Source organism: Miniopterus natalensis, chromosome 13, assembly GCF_054644295.1.
Source record: "Miniopterus natalensis isolate mMinNat1 chromosome 13, mMinNat1.hap1, whole genome shotgun sequence".
NCBI classification, from domain to species: Eukaryota; Metazoa; Chordata; class Mammalia; order Chiroptera; family Miniopteridae; genus Miniopterus; species Miniopterus natalensis.
The window spans coordinates 63,339,729-63,355,300 of record NC_142093.1 but is presented as its reverse complement, the minus strand read 5'-3'; the positions used below and the strand labels follow the sequence as shown (position 1 = coordinate 63,355,300).

Sequence of the window (15,572 nt, the reverse complement as noted above, 5' to 3'; positions counted from 1 at the left end):
TTATTTTTTTCTCTGTGTTTAATTGTAAATAGTTTCTAGTGTTATGTCTTAAAATTCACTAATCGTTTCTTCTGCAATGTCAAAGCTGCCATTAATCACATCCATTGTTTTTCTTAAGTCAACATTGCAGTTTCCATCTCTAGAAATTTGTTTTTAAAAAAGCTCTCATGTCTCTTCTCAACATGTTTGATCTAGTATCTTGAACAAGTAGGACACAATAATAATAACTTTTAACTTTTACTTTTTTTATCTAATAATTCTCTCTCTGTTATTTCTGTATTAATTATTTTCTCCTCATTATTGGTTATATTATCATGGTTCTTTGCATGCCTAGTAATTTTTGTTTAGATGTTAGACATTGTTATTTTTACCATGTTGGGTGCTGGATATTTTTGTATTACTAAAAATGTTCTTGAGTTCTGTCACAGGTTTATCACTTGAAAATAGTTCATCATTTCAGATCTTGCTTTTAAACTTTATTAGTCATGATCAGAAGAAGATTTATTGTAGGCTTATTTGCCCCATCTATTGAGTCAAAACCCTTCTGGGCATTCTACCCAGTTCCCCATGATCAATGAGGTTTTTCCATTCCAGCTGTTAACAGCAACTATTTCCAGAATTATGTGTTCTCCAGGTATTATTTACTCTAATCCTTTTGGCAATTCTCACTCTGGCCTTGGGTAGTTTTTCTTATATACTTACATTAATAAATACTCAGCTGAAAACTTGAGAGAGACTCTCTGTAGGTCAACAAAGTGCTTGCTCCCTCTTCCTCCCCCCTCTTCCTCCCCTCCTCCCCCCCTTCTCCTCTCCCTTTCCCTCTCCCTCATGTGCAGTGCTAATCTCTCTGGTACTCTGCCCTGCAAACTTTTGGTTTACCTGGATTCCCAGCTCCATTTCATCAACTCAGAGAACACTGGACTTTGCCTATGTTTCCTCCTTGAAATGTCATGGCCTCGAATCTCTCTACACAGTAATTTGGGAAAATCATAGGGTTCACCTCCTTTGATTCCTACCTTTCTGATATTTTTATTTTTTGTTCCCTGATGTTCAAAGTCTTGAACATTATTGTTTCATGTACTTTGTCTATTTTTTAGCTGTTCAGGTGGGAGGGTATATCCAGTCCCTGATACTCCATCTTATACTAAAGCAGATCTCTCACCTGCTACATCTCCACCAGATTTTAGATGAATTCAGAAGGGATGAGAGGTTAAATAACTTGCTCAGGGGTCTCAGGTAGTAAGTAACACAGCTGAATTTGAATGTAAATCTTTCAGACTTCCCAAATAATGCTGTTAATCGTAAGGCTGTTAAAACTCTTGTATTTAATATGAATTGATGTTTTGAATAGTTGATATGTTATTATGTAGATATTACATTAAGAAACATTGACAGATTTCTCACAGAATTTGCTTTTCCTTCTTCCCTTTTAAAGGTAAATGTGAGGAACGTGAAGAACGAATAATTTTAGTTTCTTCTGCATATGAAATTGATGTTCGTTCATGTCCTCTTAACCCAAATGAAAACAAAGGCACTATAAATTGGTATAAAAATGACAGCAAGACATCCATATCTACAGAAAGAGACTCCAGGATTCATCAGCACAAAGATAAACTTTGGTTTGTTCCAGCTAAGGTCGAGGATTCAGGACATTACTATTGTGCAGTACGGTAAGGAAGGAATTAACGTGTTAACAAACATGTTCTGTGTACCTACAATAGTTAAAGACAGAAAAATCCTTTAATAGTGCTTAATTCACCTATTTTGATTTATTTTAGAAATTCAACTTACTGCCTCAAGATTAAAATAACTGCAAAGTTTGTACAACATGAACCTAACTTGTGTTACAGTGCACAAGCTATATTTACCCAGAAACTACCTATTGCAGGAGATGGACAACTTGTGTGTCCTTATTTGGATTATTTTAAAGATGAAAACAATAAGTTACCCAAAGTACAGTGGTATAAGGTAATATATTAAATATGGTATTTTGCTTTCCAGCGTTGTAAAATAGCTTTCTGCCATAGATAATATGTTGAATCTGCAAAGTACTTTTTCATTTGGCCTATTGTTTGGTTTTGAGTGGTTAAACTTAATAGGAAATTTTTTTTAAAGTTGTAAGACTACATATATTTAATTTACAGCTTAACCAAAAGCTTACTTAAGAAGATACAGTTGGAGAAGAGTATAGTATGAATAAAAAAAGTTTAAAGATAAGACTGAGTATAAATTTAGGATTTTTTAGAGATAACTATTTATTACAAAATGTATTTTTTTTGGTTTTGTTAGTTCTCACATGAGGATATTTTTTCCATTTTTTTTTTTTTTAAGAGAGAGAGTGGAAGCGGGGGAGAGAGAAACATCGATGTGAGAGAGATACTTTGTTCAGTTGCCTCCTCCATTTGCCCCAACTGGGGCTGCAACCTAGGTATTTGCCCTTGACTGGGAATCGAACCCACAACCCTTCGGTGTGTGCGCAGATGCTCTAACCACTGAACCACACAGGCCAGGGCACCAAATATATTCTTGTGTGTTTTATTAAAAATATCAAGTGGTCCTTAAATAGCTTAACAGTTTCTTTTTTTAAAATCCTCACCTAAGGATATGTTTTTATTGATTTTAGAGAGAGAAAAGGAGAGGGAAAGAGAGAGAAAAACGTTGATATGAGAAAGAAGCATCGCTTGGTTGCCTCTGGTACGCACCCCAATGGGGAATTGAGCCTGCAACCTGGCTCTGTGCTCTGACTGCGAATCAAACCTGTCACCTTTTGGTGCACAGGGTGACGCTCGAACCAGCTGAGCCGCACCGGCCCGGGCGGTCGTTTCTATAACTGTCCAGCACTCCATGGGACACATCAGGTTTGGGTGCCTTTGATCTACCTGGTTCGTTGGAGCTTCCTTGGGGAGTCATGCTGTGGAGGGTTAGAAACACAGAATCAATATCTGTGAAAGGAAGTACAGCATTACAAACGAGAGTGTGAGCATTCTTACCTCAAATGTGTGTGTTTTTAAATCACCAAATAAATTTGCCTTCAAAGTACAAAGCTCATAGGCTTAAGAATTTAATATCTTAGGAGTATGATTATGACTTTTGCCATAAAAGTTACAATATTAAAACTTGTATGCAAGGAACCTTTCTTTTCATATATGTTTATATTTATACATATGTATATATTAATATATTTTAAAGATATAATATACATATTATATATGTATAAAATATTCGCTGATATGAAAAATAAATGGAATTTTTTTCCTGGCAGCCTGGAGAAAATTATTAATTGGTTTTCAATACTTCCTTCCTGTCGCTCTTGTCTAGGATTGCAAACCTCTACTTCTTGACAACATAAACTTTATTGGAGAATCAAACAAGCTCATCATCGTGAACGTGACTGAAGCACATAAAGGGAACTATACTTGCCACGCGTCCTACACACTCCTGGGAGAGCAGTATCGCATCACCCGGGCTGTAGGGCTTTTAACTCTAGGTGAGTCGCAGCTTCAGTCCCGGACTTCAGGGCCGGGAGGGCCCAGAGGCCAGGATTCTAATGTCGCCCTCAGTGTCTACGGAGGGATAAAGCCCTGAGCAGCTGGGTGGCTTTTGTCGCTAAATGCTATGTAAATGGCTCTCTCTCCTGCTCCAGATGCCGTGCTCATTACAGACAACGCGAGCTGGCGCGTTTCCCCCGAACCAGGAGGCTCCTTCCTTGCGATGGCTAAACATGGCTCTTCCAGAGAGCTCTGTAAATAGCATATGATGATTATTCTTGTTAATTTCCTGAGGCTCTCAATTCTCTGTTAGCCTTGTTTCATATTAAACACTATTTTACAACAAAATGCGTTCTTACAAATTACTTGGGGATGGGAAGAATGCTCAGCCTTTCTGTAAATATCAGATTTTGTAAGCTTTCAGTAATATGCAAAGAGTTAGGCTAACCAGAAGTTTGAAAGTTAAAGGGGTCTCTATTAATAATTATGCTGGGACAACAGGCATAGCAACCAGACCAGCAGATGTATCTTCATCTCCGTTTCTATTCCCTTGTGTAGACATAATGTACTTAATCAAGGGTGAGGTCATTTTTTATTTCCTTCTAAAGGCAGGTTCAGAACTATTTATTGAGCATCTACTATGTGCCAGGAACTGTTCCAGGCATATGCTGGATTAGCAAACAAAAGAGACAGTATCTTGCATGGATGGAACTTGCTTTTTTATTTTTTTTTTGACTTCTTGACATTCAAGTTTATCATTTCTCATGGTTGGCCACAGGTACCCCTTGAAGCCAATCTTTTTGTAAATAAAAGTCAGACAAATTTCTGGAGATCCTTAATACTTTGTGCCTGTTTTAATAAATTATGCCAAATTGCTTGAAATTCTACTCTTGAGTCACTATTGAAGGTTCTGAGTATAAGCAGGTCCGGCACTGAAGGTCTCCGGGGAATGATGCTTCGCCAGGGAAGCACCTTTCTGCTGTTTTCCCTGATCTGACTTAGGAGAGTCATGGTCCGGAGCCCAGGCCTTGTGTCGCGTGTGGTTTTGTGTGGCACCGAGCTCCATGGGCTCAGAGGGCGCAGGCTCTGGAGCGGGATTCGCTGCCTTGCTGGCCTTCGTGTCGGCTTCCTTCCCTCGCTTGTTGCCTCTGTCTCCTGCCATAAGTGCTTCAGGCATTGAGGGAATATCTGGCTACATGCTGTGTAGTATATTTTGGTATATTGAGGTAAATGTTGTTATCACTTGGGGTTCTGATCTGTACGAGTCTGAGAGCCTGTGGGTGCTTTTCTTTCAGAGGAGAATAGGCCCACGAGGCCCGTGATCGTGAGTCCTGTGAATGAGACGATGGAAGTGGTGGTGGGTAAGTACCCCCCAATCAGGATATGCTGAAATAATTACTCTGAATTCAAGACTCAGATAAATTTTACCTTTACAACACACGACCTGAGCTGTTTACGGAATATATCTGTAAGTAGAGAGAAAGTGGTAAAGATTGTGTCTTAAATGTTTGTTTGGATTTCTTGCCTCTGATGGTGCAAATCTAACCATGTCTGATTTGGCCATCCTTGCTTTCCTGTGGAAACTTATCACCCACGAAAACACCAGCCAAAGGCCAATTTCAATAGACCTAGGAATGAGAAATGTAACTTTTTTGGCGCACGGTGAATTTCTGATGACGGCATTTAAGCTTTTAGGCAGAAGAGTGAGACTGTAGGTAAAAAGGATGGTCACTTAGAAAAATACTTTTTCAAGTTAGTTAATAATTTTTTATTTTAAGAATAAAGAAACCTTATAAGCAACACTGGACAGTGCAGTAGCCTCCAGCCACAGGTAGTTATGCACATGTGCGTTTAAATTAGTAAATTAGTTTAGTTCAATTGAAAACTAGTTTCTCAGTCAAGGGCGTTAGCCAGGGGTGACCAGTGACTGCAGTATTGACACAGATACAGGCCGTTTTCACCATCACTGACGGTCCCGTTAGAAACCACTGGTCTACACATAAAACAGATTTTTGTGCCAGAGGATCGAGAATCACGTGGGCACACAGAGTTCTTTTCTGTAATAGCAGCCGCGTGGGGACAGCGAGCGGTGGGCAGGGATTAGGAGACAAGACCTTGTGACCCGTGGCTTCTGTTACTTTGTTATTCATGGTAGACGGTGGGTGAAGACGTTCTTAGGTATAAACTGACAGTGATGGGAAGCTCAGAACTGCGTGCGGGCCAACAGAATCAACAGCAGTATTTCCCAGCCTTTGTTTCCCCTTTAGAGCCTAGAAAGGGATTTTGTCCCCGGCCCTCGACCCTTTCTCAGAACGTGATACCACAGGCACCCTGTGTATCTGTCGACTGCGGCACTTTGAGGGGCCACAAACTGCTGCAGCAGCTAAGAGATTCTTGGGCCCTTTAACCAATAAAACAATGAAAGTGTCATATGCCCGCAATAAAATGTACATGGATATTTTCCTGATGTGGTGATAGTGGGGGATTTTAGAAAAAAATATGACCAAACAAAAAATAAAAAACATCTGGACCAAAGAATTTCCATAAACAAAAATGAAATAAAAGCAAGTAACACTGAAGGGTTTTTGGACTGGTTTTCATGTGTGATATAAAGAACTCCTGCACGTCAGTGAGTTAATACGACAACGCCTTACTAACGGACAGTAGGGATGAAAAGCCGCCCTTAAAGGCAGATGAACACTAAGCTTATAAAAATATGTTAATTTGCCATTAATTGAAGAAATGCAGGTGAAATCGTGGGCAGGATTTTCTCCCTCTCTGAGCTGGCGCTGACTGGCGCGGGGTGCGGGGCGGGCAGGCACTGTGCCCTGCGGGCGGTGCGGGGCCGCAGTCCCGTTTGGGAGAGGGCTTGGCTTTTCAGCTGTATCTCCTTTAACTGAATTCTACTTCGGGATTTTTATTCAAAGTAGTACTTCAGGGAATGTACAGTGTTGATGTACAGGAATGTTCATTGAAATAGTGACCATAGTAATGAAAAATCAGGAACAAGTCGTGTTTAGCAGTAGGAAGATAATTAGTCATATTATACCTGTATTGTGGAAGACTGCCCGGCCGTGAAAGAGCCTGTTTTGAAAGGCTAACCGCGTGAGCCAGCATTCCCAACACAGTAATAATTACAGACAGTAAATAATAACGCCTCGTTTTAAATTGTATAAGTACACAGAGAAGGTAAGGAATGTTATTGATCGTGGTTATCTCTGGGTGGTAGGTTTAAGGGTGATTTTTCTTTTTCTTTGTGCTTCCTATAATTTAAAATTTTTATTTAATAGCCATTTGTTAATATAAATAGATCACAGAAAAATTAGTGTTATGATTAAAAATATATTGTTTTGCAGGATCCCAGCTGCAGTTGATATGCAATGTCACTGGCCAGCTCACCGACTATGTCTACTGGAAGTGGAACAAGTCCATGATTGATGATGACCCCGTGCTGGTGGAAGACTATAGACTGTAAGTGCTGAGAGTGGCTATGCAGTAGAGAAGTTTTGGTGTTAAATTGCATGTTATACTTTATACAGCCTTGATGGCTTAACCTAATAGCAGAAGGTACTTGGCAGGCGATAGGTTCTTAACCCTTTGCTGCCCATATTGAGTTTTGCTAAGCTAAACAGGATTTATAACATCTTGTACATTTAAGATACAAATACATGTCATTGTGGTGCAAATTCAGGACCACTTGGAAGGCTTTCTGTTAAATCAATTGTCTGTGTTGCAACATTCCAATGAAGCAATCTTCATGTTATTCCATTTTTTAAGTAGTCTACAAAGGACACATAAAATGGGGTCAAGAATCATGCCCTCCACTGCTGACGTCCCCGGTGGCTTCCTGAAACCTCTCTAGGGATAAACTCCTGATTTCATGCATTACCTTCAAACCCGTTGTCACCTGCCTACTCTACTCTTGTTCCACATCTCCTCTGTGCCCCATGGAGACCAGAATGCATATGTCATGTTTTTCTTCTTGGAAGCTGGTCACTGTTATTCCATTTCTCTACTACTGAGTCTTTTACTGATAGTGGACTTAGTTCTATAACATCTCAGATCAGTGTTGCCAGCAGTCTGGTTATTGTGCCTGTACTTAGGGTTGGTGAGTATCTCTGCTGCAGTTTACGCAACAAAGAAAGAGATAAACCATGCAGATGTATCTTATTTGCTGTTAATACAGTTCACTTAAAACAACTTTATTTGCTCTTTCTCTCTCTTTTGAACAGAGTGGAAAATCCTTCCTCCAAAAAAAGGAATACAATCATCATGATGCTTAATATTTCAGAAGTGAAAAGTAAATTTTATCTATATCCATTTACCTGTGTAGCCAAGAATACATATGGTATAAGTGCAGCATATATCCAATTAATACACCCAGGTACACAACAAAACTGTTTATTGGAAATGTAATTTTGTTTTACCGTGGTAAGATTCTGTGACCTTGAGGTTTGCAATGCTGTTTCCCCTGCCCAGAATGCTCTTGGATTCCTGTCAGCCTGGATAACATCCTTCCTTTTTCACTTCTTGGCTGAACTATTTCCTCTGCCAGGGAGCTTTTCTGTCCTGCTCTCTGCCAAAGCAGATGAGGTCAAGGCCTCTGTTATGTGCTTCCATAGCACTGTATATCCCTGCTACAGTATATTTATCATACTTAGTTGTCTTTACTTGACTGTAAATTTTGTGGTGCTGCAGACCATTCATCTTACTAATTATTCTACTTCCAGAACTAGTAGCTATTTAAGTCTGGTCATGGTACGTACCTAATGAATATTTTTAGGTGAATGATGGATTCTCAGGGGAAGTCTAAATATCCACTTTCCCGAGAGAAGACCAGAAGTTATTGATTTTCATAAGTTGTATAATCTTAAGACACAGTATTGGGAGTATTTGTGAAATACTTTAAGATTATCTGTAATTAAATTAAAATAGGGTATTTATGAATGTGTACATGAAAGAATCTAAACGGACGAACTATTAGAATTAATAAATGAATTTAGCAAGATAACTAGTCTATATTACACATATATATGTAGTATTTCTATGTATGTCTATAAATACCAACAACAAAGCAGTAGAAATTAAAAGATAACATTTACAGTAGCATCAAAAATTATCAAAGACATAGAAATAATCTAGCAAGAGCTGTTCAAGACCTCTGTAATACAAACTAAAACAAACAGACATTATTGAGGTAAACTGGAGAAGACCTCAATAGATGGATATACAATGTTCATGGATTGAAAGAATCAATATCATAAAGATGTTGGTTGTCCCCAAGTGAACCTATAGATTCAAAACCATTCCACTCAGAATCTCAGCACTGTTTGTGCAAGTATGGGTGTATGTGTGTGTGTGTGGGGGGGTGTTGTTGGGGGCAGGCTTATTGTAAAAGTCATATGGAAATATAAAGAGCCAAGAATAGTCAAGATGGCCTTGAATAAAAATGACAAGTCTGGAAGATTTATACTATAGATACTATGATCTTTATGGAGCTACAGTTGTGAAGACTGTAAGCATAAACAGTCCATTGAGCCAATTGGCTATTGGTCTGGAAAATGATATATCTTGATTTCTACATCATACCCAAATCAATTGCAGATGGATCAAAGACCTAAATTGCAAAAATAAAATAAGAGAGCCCTTAGATTCTCTTTTCTTGATGCCTACGTGTCCCCTGACATTTTCAAGTCCCCTTTTTCTCCCATCTTCTTTTCTACCCCTTCTCCTTACCTCCCCTTCACCTTCCTCCCCTGCTCCCTCTGTAATCGGCCATTGGATGAATGATTAGCCAGTGAAGCCTGGAGAACGTGGAAGTGTGAAACATTCTGTGTGGCATCCGTAGCCCCTTTTTTCTTTCCCTAGCCTTCACCTTTTCCCACCCTACTCTTCCACCTCTAGGAACTTCTGCTGGCTTTTGAGTGACTTTGACTGATTATACTATGGAGTGCTCTATCCTATGGTCTTTGTTATTTTTCTGAGAGATTGTATATTATACTACTTTGGTGGAAACTTAGTACAGTGCACTGTAGTTTTTTTTTTTTACATAGTATCCATTCTAGATGGCTTTGTACATTACTATCCATTATTGATAATGAAGGGTTAATACTCTCTGAGGTTTGGGACTGCAGGCCAGTCCTAAATATGGTTTCTCTGGGATGATGGTATTTAATTTGTTATGCACAAATTTTTAATTCTTTTGGTTCTAATAAATTTTCCCTCTCTTTTCTGCTACAGTCCCCAATTTCCAGAAGCACATGATTGGTATATTTGTCATGTTAACAGTAGTCATTACGGGCTCTGTTCTCATCTATAAAGTCTTCAAGGTTGACATAGTACTTTGGTACAGGGATTCTTGCTATGATTTTCTCCCGAAAAAAGGTACAGTTTTGTATTCTATGTAGTACTTTCTTGTCGAAGAGGGGATAGTTAAGAGATATAGAAGATAAGTAAGAGGGTTTTTACTTAAATTTTAGAATGAAATGTGACATATATACTAATAGTAGTTATTCTTATATATAATTATAGTTTTGTAACTAAACAGACTGAAAAGCATTGTTTTCCAAGTTACTGCTTTAGTGTTCGTAACGGTGGGATAAACAGCATTTAGAGCGTTTGTTTATAAGTCCAGTTATTTGAAGCCTCTGGTGAGGACCTGTCTGGTGCTGTCCAGAATGCAGGTCGCCCAAAATTTGCCATCAAATCAAAGAAAGTACTCGATTCATGCATCAGGGAAGCACTGTCTCTTTTGTTTAAACCCTGGGAAAACTGAGTCCTGCCGTAGTATCTAAAGGGAGAACGGTAGAGTGCAGCCCTGTGGTGTTCAGGGAGGAAGGTAAGAGTTGGGAGGTAGCTCCCACACAGAGAGGCAAAGAGCTCTACACTTGAGTCATCCGTCAAATACTGTAAGAGCAACTTGGCAGTAAAACAGGGTGAATGGCGACTTGTAAGAGTAGAGCACTTTACAAAGGCGTGCTGTGGTTGGTATCGCAGCTTCATTCATGCCATCGTGTGAAAAGAATTAACAATTCATTCAGAAATGCATGTTTGCAATATTGACTTTAGCAAACCTCTTATTTTTCCTTGTGGTTCTAAAATATCACATTTTCCCTTTAGCCTCAGATGGAAAGACCTATGATGCATACATACTATATCCAAAGACCCTTGGGGAAGGGTCCACCTCTAACTCAGCTATTTTCGTGTTTAAAGTCTTGCCCGAGGTCTTAGAAAAGCAGTGTGGATATAAGCTGTTCATTTATGGAAGGGATGACTACCCTGGGGAAGGTATGGACATACAGGGAAAGTGCAAATCTTATTTGAGACTAATTTAATTATTACTTTGATTGGGTTAAGTTGGGTTTCATCTTTCTAGAAGAATGGCATAGGCTCACATATTTGACAATTTTAAGACCTTCTTCAGTGGTGCTTAATGATGATTTTCGCATTATTTAATGCAAAGTATATATTTTTCTCATATTTTGTTGAAGAACAACAATTAACTAAGTTGTATTTCATTTTGGAAAACTTAATGACTAGTTAGGTCTGAAAATTGCTTTACAACCAATACAATAAAATAGGAGAGGTCTAACAGCAGATTTTAACATTTCTACTGGAAGTGTGCTGAGTCCTAAGTGACATGTTCAGCTTTTGTGGGTCAGCTTTTTGAGCTGGTCTCTGAAGTGGGAACCTCCTTTAATCTTGAGCAAGGCAAGAAAAAGGAGTGTTGGGGGCCGGGGTAGGGGAGGGAGCTTCTGGGCTCTGGTTCTGGAGAGAATGATTATAAACAGGCACTTTACTTTGTGTTTCTCAGATGTTGTTGAGGTCACTAATGAAAACATAAAGCAAAGCAGAAGACTGATTATCATTTTGGTGCGAGAGGCGTCAGGCTTTGGCTGGCTTAGCAGTTCTTCTGAAGAGCAGCTGGTGATGCACAACGCTCTCATTCAGGGTGGGATGAAAGTCGTCCTGCTGGAGCTGGAGAGGATCCCCGATGAGGAGAAGATGCCAGAATCCATCAAGTTCATCAAGCGGAAGCACGGGGCCATCCGCTGGTCCGGGGACTTCACGGAGGAGAGGTCCCAGTCTGCGTCGACGAGGTTCTGGAAGAAGGTCCGCTACCACATGCCTGCCCAGCAGCAGCCCGCTTCGTCCAAGCCCCACCCGCTGTTCCCGGCCGCCAGGCCGGATTCCAAGGAGAAGCTGCAGAGGGAGATCCCCGTGCCCCTCGGGTAGCGGGAGCAGCTCGCCAGGACGCCCTCGGGTGACTCCTGTCCTACGGTGCTGCGGGCTGGGCTGGGCCTCCGAGACTGGCACAGCCACAGAGTGCACCTGCACAGTCCCTTATCCCCAAGGTCACCTGGAATCAGGCTGGTAAGGGAACAGGACGTGGTGACAATAGCAGGCCTGGGCAATTCAAAGCGAGGCGTTGGGGGTCCTTTAAAAAAGCAGCAGATGCCCTCTGAATGTTTGAACTGTTCAGGAAAGGCACTGGGAGAGCAAATGAAAAGAAAGAACATTCAGAAAATATGAATAATCCAGAGACAGTTGTACGGAGTCATTTACTGTCCAAGGCTGAGGCTGGGGCCCAGACTGGGGACTCCAGGACCCTCGAGTGGCCAGCGACGTCCGAAGGCTGGTGCTGCTCAGGAAAAGCAGAAGCACCGGAGAGCCACCACCTGCCCTGCATTTTTCATCCACAACCAGCAGCAGTTTCCAAAGACTGAGTTTCCTTCTGTAGGCCTTTAAAACTATCATTTCAATGAGCAAAGGGATTCTCCAGGATCCTAAGGATTTGAAATAACCTTCGCTTTCTGCTGGAGAGAGAATTTCAAAAGCAAGGGTATCAGAGAATCGATCTCCTCTCAACATGTCCCCCCCGAGTCGCCATTCTGTCCCCCTACCTTCTTCTGCGTTTCACTGGGCTCATTACTTCTTTGGAAGGACAACTTCCAAGACACTTCCTCCCTCCATGGGGTCACGCATGGCCCAGAGATTAACCGTCCTTCGTAAAGCACTGCCCTCCTCTCGCCCGCTCTTGCTGCAGCGCCTCCCTCCCTGGGCTCTCCGGGGTCAGGAGCCAAAGCCCAGGTCCTCCGTTAGCATGTCACTGGTGCTCCCGACCCCCAGTCTATCCAGCCAGCCTCAGCCTCTCCTGCTACGTGAATTCCTAGGTCGGCCCCTGTGCCTTCGAACCTGCCCAGGGCCCCTCCGTCCCTGCCTCCAGCCTGCCTGCCGCCTGTGGCCAGAACGCCTTCTGGGCTTTTCCCACGCTGACCGGAACTCACCACTTACTCCAACTCTGTTGTCCCAGAAGGCTGGTGGCACCGCAGCTGGCTGGCACTGGGCGCAGGCTGCAGGGCTCTCGTCCGCAGTGCCTCCACCAGTGATCTGCACGTGAGACGTAGGTCTGCGTAGTTGTTCATTTACAAATGTCCACAGATTGCCTTCTTTCGTGTTTGCAGCCACCTTGATTCGGTAGAGAGCCAGCGACCTGCTGTGAGGCGATGACTCAGTGCTGGGCTGGCACCTCCCTGCTGGCTTCCCAGACAGTGCTCTGAAGATTTTATCTCAGGTCCACGTGTGTCCCTTCCGCGCCTACCCTGCCTTTTGTGGGGAGAAATGACAGTTTTCTAGGATGGTGGCTGATTTTAGGCATGTGTCTAATTAAGGAACCAAATTCCAAACTTTTAAAGTAGGCATTTACAAAAATTATGTTAGATTTTATGAACAGATTTCTGCCTTCATATATTCTTCCCCAAAAGGTAAATGCCTCTTGGTAAATTAAAAATGAGAGCAAGTTGGGTTTTTCTGATACAGAAAAATATTTTTATAAACTTGATAGTAGTCCTCAGGATAATTAGAGAAAAACACATGGAAACCTCAAAGCCTTGTTTGTGTTGCCTGAAGTCTTGTGAACACAGACAGGCCTGGGTTTTGTATTTTTAATATTTAATATTATAGGTGAACACAGACTTTTATTTGGTACTTTTGTCCTCAAAAGTTGTCAGAAGTAGAGAGAACAGAGTTTAAGACCACCTCTTCCCACCCGTTTCCTCTTGGGTCCAGTCTGACAGCCGTGGGCAGTGGCGCTGTTTTGGAGCCGCTGTTTTTAAAGAAAGTGCCTCGTTTTTATCCGCAGCCCAGGAGACTAGCCAGGAGTCTGGGGGGAGGAGGCCCTGTCATCTCCCCAAAGCCTGGTCGGATGCTTTACATCGCGCTGGGCAGTCTTAGTCGGTCACCCGTGAAATATATTTATTTGCATGTGAAGCTCTAAGCCAATTCTGAGACTGAGCGTTAGCGGCAGAATTGGCCAGAAACTGAGGAGGTGGGAGAACCACCAGGATTTAGGGACAAGAATCACGGGACATGCCTGGGCTGAGGGGGGCTCCGGTAGGAAAGTGGGGTGTCACTGCTGCTCCCACTCTGGGGGAGGATTCCAGAGGAAGGAGCGACACTCCTAGTTCCCTGGCAACTTCCTTTGTCTTATTGTTTTCCCTAAAAGCCTCTTCTAAGCCCTTCCTTTCAGGACTTCCCCATTAATTAGGTTTAACTGCATTTTCGATGGCGTTTTTGTCCTCGTGAGCATTTGAGGGAAGTGTGCAGGCGCTGAGGGCCCCTTGCAGGCCACCGGTGCGCTGAGGGCCCCTTGCAGGCCACCGGTGCGCTGAGGGCCCCTTGCAGGCCACCGGTGCGCTGAGGGCCCCTTGCAGGCCATTGGTGCTGGCTCAGCACAAACTGTTTCTCATTCTTCTGACTCTCATTTCCAATCAAAGGAAAGGTATTGAGCCAATTTTTTAAAGGACTTTTTTGATAAGTTATATATGTAATGGTTAATGATGAAGAGCTTTTTACAAACTTGTGTGTATAATTCTGCAGCAGATACCAAATATTTTTATATAATAAAAACACCAATTCATGTACAGCATGTATCCTGATCAGTGGACTGCACTTGTTTTCTAATAAAATTATCAAAAGCTGGCCTGGGTGTTCTCATGAAGCCTTCTTTGCCCGCCCTCTCCTGGCCTGACCCGCAGGGCCCGGGGCTGCTGTGGGGAGAGGACACCTGCCGGGGAGGTCAGGCCGGCCGCCGAGCCGTGAGCCCTGCCTCCCGTGTTTGGCCTCAGCCGTGCTCCGTTTGCTTGCTTCTAACTGGATTATAACGTATGTGTTATTATTATTATTAACCCTCTGCCTGTCCAGCAAATAAGGACATTTGCATAGACTTCGACATTTTACAAAGGTTTCTAATTTCCTCCTTGGGCCCAGGGGTAAGCACAGCTGGCAACCTTGGTGTGAGGAACGGGCGCCCAGAGCACCAGCTGCGCTCGGGGCCTCCACCCACCCAGGCGGGTCCAGCGAGCAGGCGGTGCGGGGCCCACGCTCCGCTGGGAGTCAGAACCGACGCTGCTCCAGCCCGGCTTCCTGGCTGGCAGAGTGGGAAACGTCTAATTCACAGCCTCGCGTAAGGGCCAAAAGGATGAAACGGTGACAAACGGCCTAGCGCACTGCAGTCCCCGGAAAGCGGTGGCCCTCGGAGTAGCAACCCCGTGAAGAAACTTGGTTATCTCCAGTCACCGCAGTCTGCAGACAGAATGGGTAGGAGGAGATGCAACCAGGAGAGGCCGTGGGCCCCAGGGCAGGGAGCAGAGCAGTCCCCACGCTGCGGGCAAGCTAGAAGCGGCCAACGCGGCTGTGCGGCCCGAGGCTGCGAGCTCTGGCCCTCCGCCCAGGGCCCCTCCGTCCCGACCTTCACTGACCTCGGCCAGCCCCCAGCTTACAGGATGGCTAATGGTCTAAATAAAAGCAGAGAGATTTAACGCATTCCTGAGAGATTTTTCAATAAAAATTAAAAGCCTAAGAACATGAAAATGTGAGAAGCAGCTCTTCAGGAAGCTCACCTCTCAGAGTTTCTCGCTGGGACAATTCAGAGAGCTCTGCACTGTAGTATTTTGGTTATTTTACCAGCGAATGTATTTTTTAACAAACAGAAAAATCAATACTCGCAGCCATTTAAAAGTCCTGTTTTTGTCGTGAGGGCTTTTATTCCCCTTTTTGCCAGACATCTTTTTCTCAGAACAGCTT

The 15,572-nt window shown here is 42.7% G+C and overlaps 1 protein-coding gene across 2 annotated transcripts in view; it reads left to right on the top strand.

Annotated features, from left to right (window-relative positions):
* Positions 1 to 14,468, top strand: part of IL1R1 (interleukin 1 receptor type 1) — a 40,144-nt gene extending 25,676 nt beyond the window's left edge. For both annotated transcript variants that reach the window (XM_087823737.1, XM_087823738.1), the window contains 10 exons: positions 1,436 to 1,670; positions 1,779 to 1,968; positions 3,319 to 3,487; positions 4,784 to 4,849; positions 6,845 to 6,959; positions 7,721 to 7,872; positions 9,729 to 9,872; positions 10,608 to 10,775; positions 11,302 to 14,142; positions 14,201 to 14,468. In XM_087823737.1, the coding sequence (XP_087679863.1) occupies positions 1,436 to 1,670; positions 1,779 to 1,968; positions 3,319 to 3,487; positions 4,784 to 4,849; positions 6,845 to 6,959; positions 7,721 to 7,872; positions 9,729 to 9,872; positions 10,608 to 10,775; positions 11,302 to 11,723 (1,661 nt within the window). In that variant the 3' untranslated portion in view covers positions 11,724 to 14,142; positions 14,201 to 14,468. The remainder of the gene's footprint in view (positions 1 to 1,435; positions 1,671 to 1,778; positions 1,969 to 3,318; positions 3,488 to 4,783; positions 4,850 to 6,844; positions 6,960 to 7,720; positions 7,873 to 9,728; positions 9,873 to 10,607; positions 10,776 to 11,301; positions 14,143 to 14,200) is intronic.
* Positions 14,469 to 15,572: the final 1,104 nt, after the last annotated feature.